This window comes from Podarcis bocagei, assembly GCF_964188305.1.
Source record: "Podarcis bocagei genome assembly, chromosome: 13".
NCBI lineage: Eukaryota > Metazoa > Chordata > Lepidosauria > Squamata > Lacertidae > Podarcis > Podarcis bocagei.
In genome coordinates, this window is record NC_138138.1 from 31,576,475 (window position 1) to 31,578,967 (window position 2,493).

The 2,493-nt window shown below is 40.1% G+C and overlaps 1 protein-coding gene across 1 annotated transcript; it reads left to right on the forward strand.

Moving 5' to 3' along the window:
* Positions 1 to 348: 348 nt before the first annotated feature.
* Positions 349 to 1,269, forward strand: LOC308570573 (olfactory receptor 5V1-like; the record flags this gene model as incomplete). Its single annotated transcript, XM_081165490.1, has 1 exon — positions 349 to 1,269. The coding sequence occupies one exon, from the start codon at positions 349 to 351 to the stop codon at positions 1,267 to 1,269; it is 921 nt and encodes a 306-aa protein (XP_081021616.1).
* Positions 1,270 to 2,493: the final 1,224 nt, after the last annotated feature.

The following is a 2,493-nucleotide window of genomic DNA, read 5'->3' on the forward strand; positions in this document are numbered from 1 at the left end:
ACTGATATATTTCATCAGTTTGTATTTTATATTATTAAGTCACACTAACCCTTTAATTTACACATGAATTCAAGATTTCATCATGCCTTCAGTCCATGCTAATATTGATCCTCGCATCAATATCTCTCAGGGTGAAACATCTCAAGTATGTTTGCTGAACATCGGATACAATGAGAGAATTTATATATTAAGATTGCAACTTCATACCCACTTACCAGCCACAGTGAACTGAACTGAAATTAATTTTGAGTAGACTTTTACAGAGTTGCATGATCAAGGAGGCTAACAATGGGCTGAATTGTTCCTTTTAAATTTTTTTTTGCTTGTTTTATAGGTTCCTAAACAAAAATGGAAAACCAAACTGAAAGTTCAGAGTTTATTTTCTTGGGACTTTCCAGTAATCCCCAACTGAATATCTTCTTCTTCTTGGTGTTTTCAACCATTTACCTATTAACACTGTCAGGAAATGTCACAATCATTCTTGTGATAAGGAAGGAACCTTCCCTTTATACACCCATGTATTATTTTCTGTCTCACTTGTCCTTCGTTGATATCTGTTATTCAACTGACATTGTCCCTAAGATGTTAATGAACTTGCTAATGAAGCAAAAGACAATTTCCTTCACTGGTTGTCTTACACAAATGTTTTTCAGCCTCCTGTTGAGTGTTACAGAGGTTTTTATTCTTTCAGCAATGGCTTATGATAGATACACTGCTGTGTGCCACCCACTTCACTATATAGCCATCATGAACAAAACGTTATGTGCTTACCTGGTGATGGGGGCATGGATAATGGGCTTCCTTTTTGCAATAATAAACACAGTGCCCACATTTAGTTTGCAGTTCTGTGGCATTCACAAAATCAGCCACTTCAGCTGTGAGCTGCCACCTCTTTTGAAAATCTCCTGTTCTGACACCTTCCTCAATAATATGATTCTTCTATCTTCTGTTGTGATTTTTGGACTTGGTTCCTTCCTCCCAACCTTTGTCTCCTATTTCCAGATCATCTCCACCATCCTGAATATCCGCTCCCCAGAGGGAAGGAGCAAAGCCTTCTCTACCTGCAGTTCTCACTTCATTGTGGTTGGCTTATTGTATATGACAGGAATGTCCCAGTACATGAAACCCAGCAGCATGTCTTCCATGACAATTGATGAGCTGTTCTCTATTCAGTATAGCATTTTGACCCCCATGTTGAACCCAATTATCTATAGCTTGAAAAATAAGGAAGTGAAGAGAGCTCTTGGGAGAATATTTGGGAAAAAGTAAATTTAACACTACAATCCTATTCAGTTTGTTTCAGAAGCAAGTCCCATTAGTTAAATGGCGGCTTACTCTCAGACAAGTGAGTATAGGACTGCAGCTGTAGTTTATTAGTATGAATATGACACTAACTTAATATACTTCATTGTATTTGGGTATGATTATTGAACATTATAGAGGACTTCTGGGGTGGCGCCATCGGTAATGGCGGATTCCCTCTGATCCGGAGGGACTGGCTCCATGGAAAACGGGTCTGTTCCACTACGGCGAAGCGGGGACCCTTTAAAAAATCACAGGCGGATGAAGCCTGTGACCATGGGACTCGGCGGGCACCATTCGCGCCCCCCAATTCGTAAAGGAACCCAATTACGGGCTCCGGAGTGAAGAGGGGCTAGTGGCGCGGTGCTGAGAGTCAATTGCTTCTTTCGTGGAGCAAAGCCGCACAGCCGTTGCCGGAGAGCGCTACCTTTTTCCTGGGACAATTTGGCTACAAAAACAACTACCCGTGAGCAGATCAAATTTGGACAATTGGACTTTAAACAACGATCTGTGAGTAGAACGGAAAATTGGATTAAGAAATTCCTCTTAATTTGGCACTGAAGCGGGAAGGTCTAAACAGGAAGTCAGCCTTCCGTTTCTTGTAGATAGATTAAAGCAAAGACATGGTAAACTAGAGATTAGAAAATCGTTTGTAAAGGATCAACTTTCATCATCTAAAACTACTGAACCCCCTTTGGAAGCAGGAGAAGAAGGGGGATTTTTTCCGGATTGTTTAAACCTGCAGAAGAGAGTGTAAAGAAAAGTAATTTTCCACCATCTTGAACCTGGGAGCGGGGTGTCAGGACAGACGTTTTTGGGAAGTTCATTGACTATAGACAAATGTTTTTGACAGACAGTTAAAAAGAAGAGAAACATAGTGATTCCATTGTTCTCTTTCGCATTTTAAAGGAACAAATATTGACAAAATATCTGAAAAAGGAAACTTTGTTGTTAGATCTGCTGTTAAAAAAGAAAAAGAAAAAAGAAAAGAGATTGATAAAAATAGAAGTTCTTCCCCTAGAGGGAGCTTGTGAAACTGTTATTGAATTTGAACTGGGGAGCTTCGCAGCTGCAGATTAAGATCGTGGGAACAGACTTCTGACCTTGCATAACAATGTATTCAGAGGCTCTGGTGCGAGCTTTCTGCAAGACAAGTGCTTTATTGGAACAGTTACATGAGAAGACGGATTT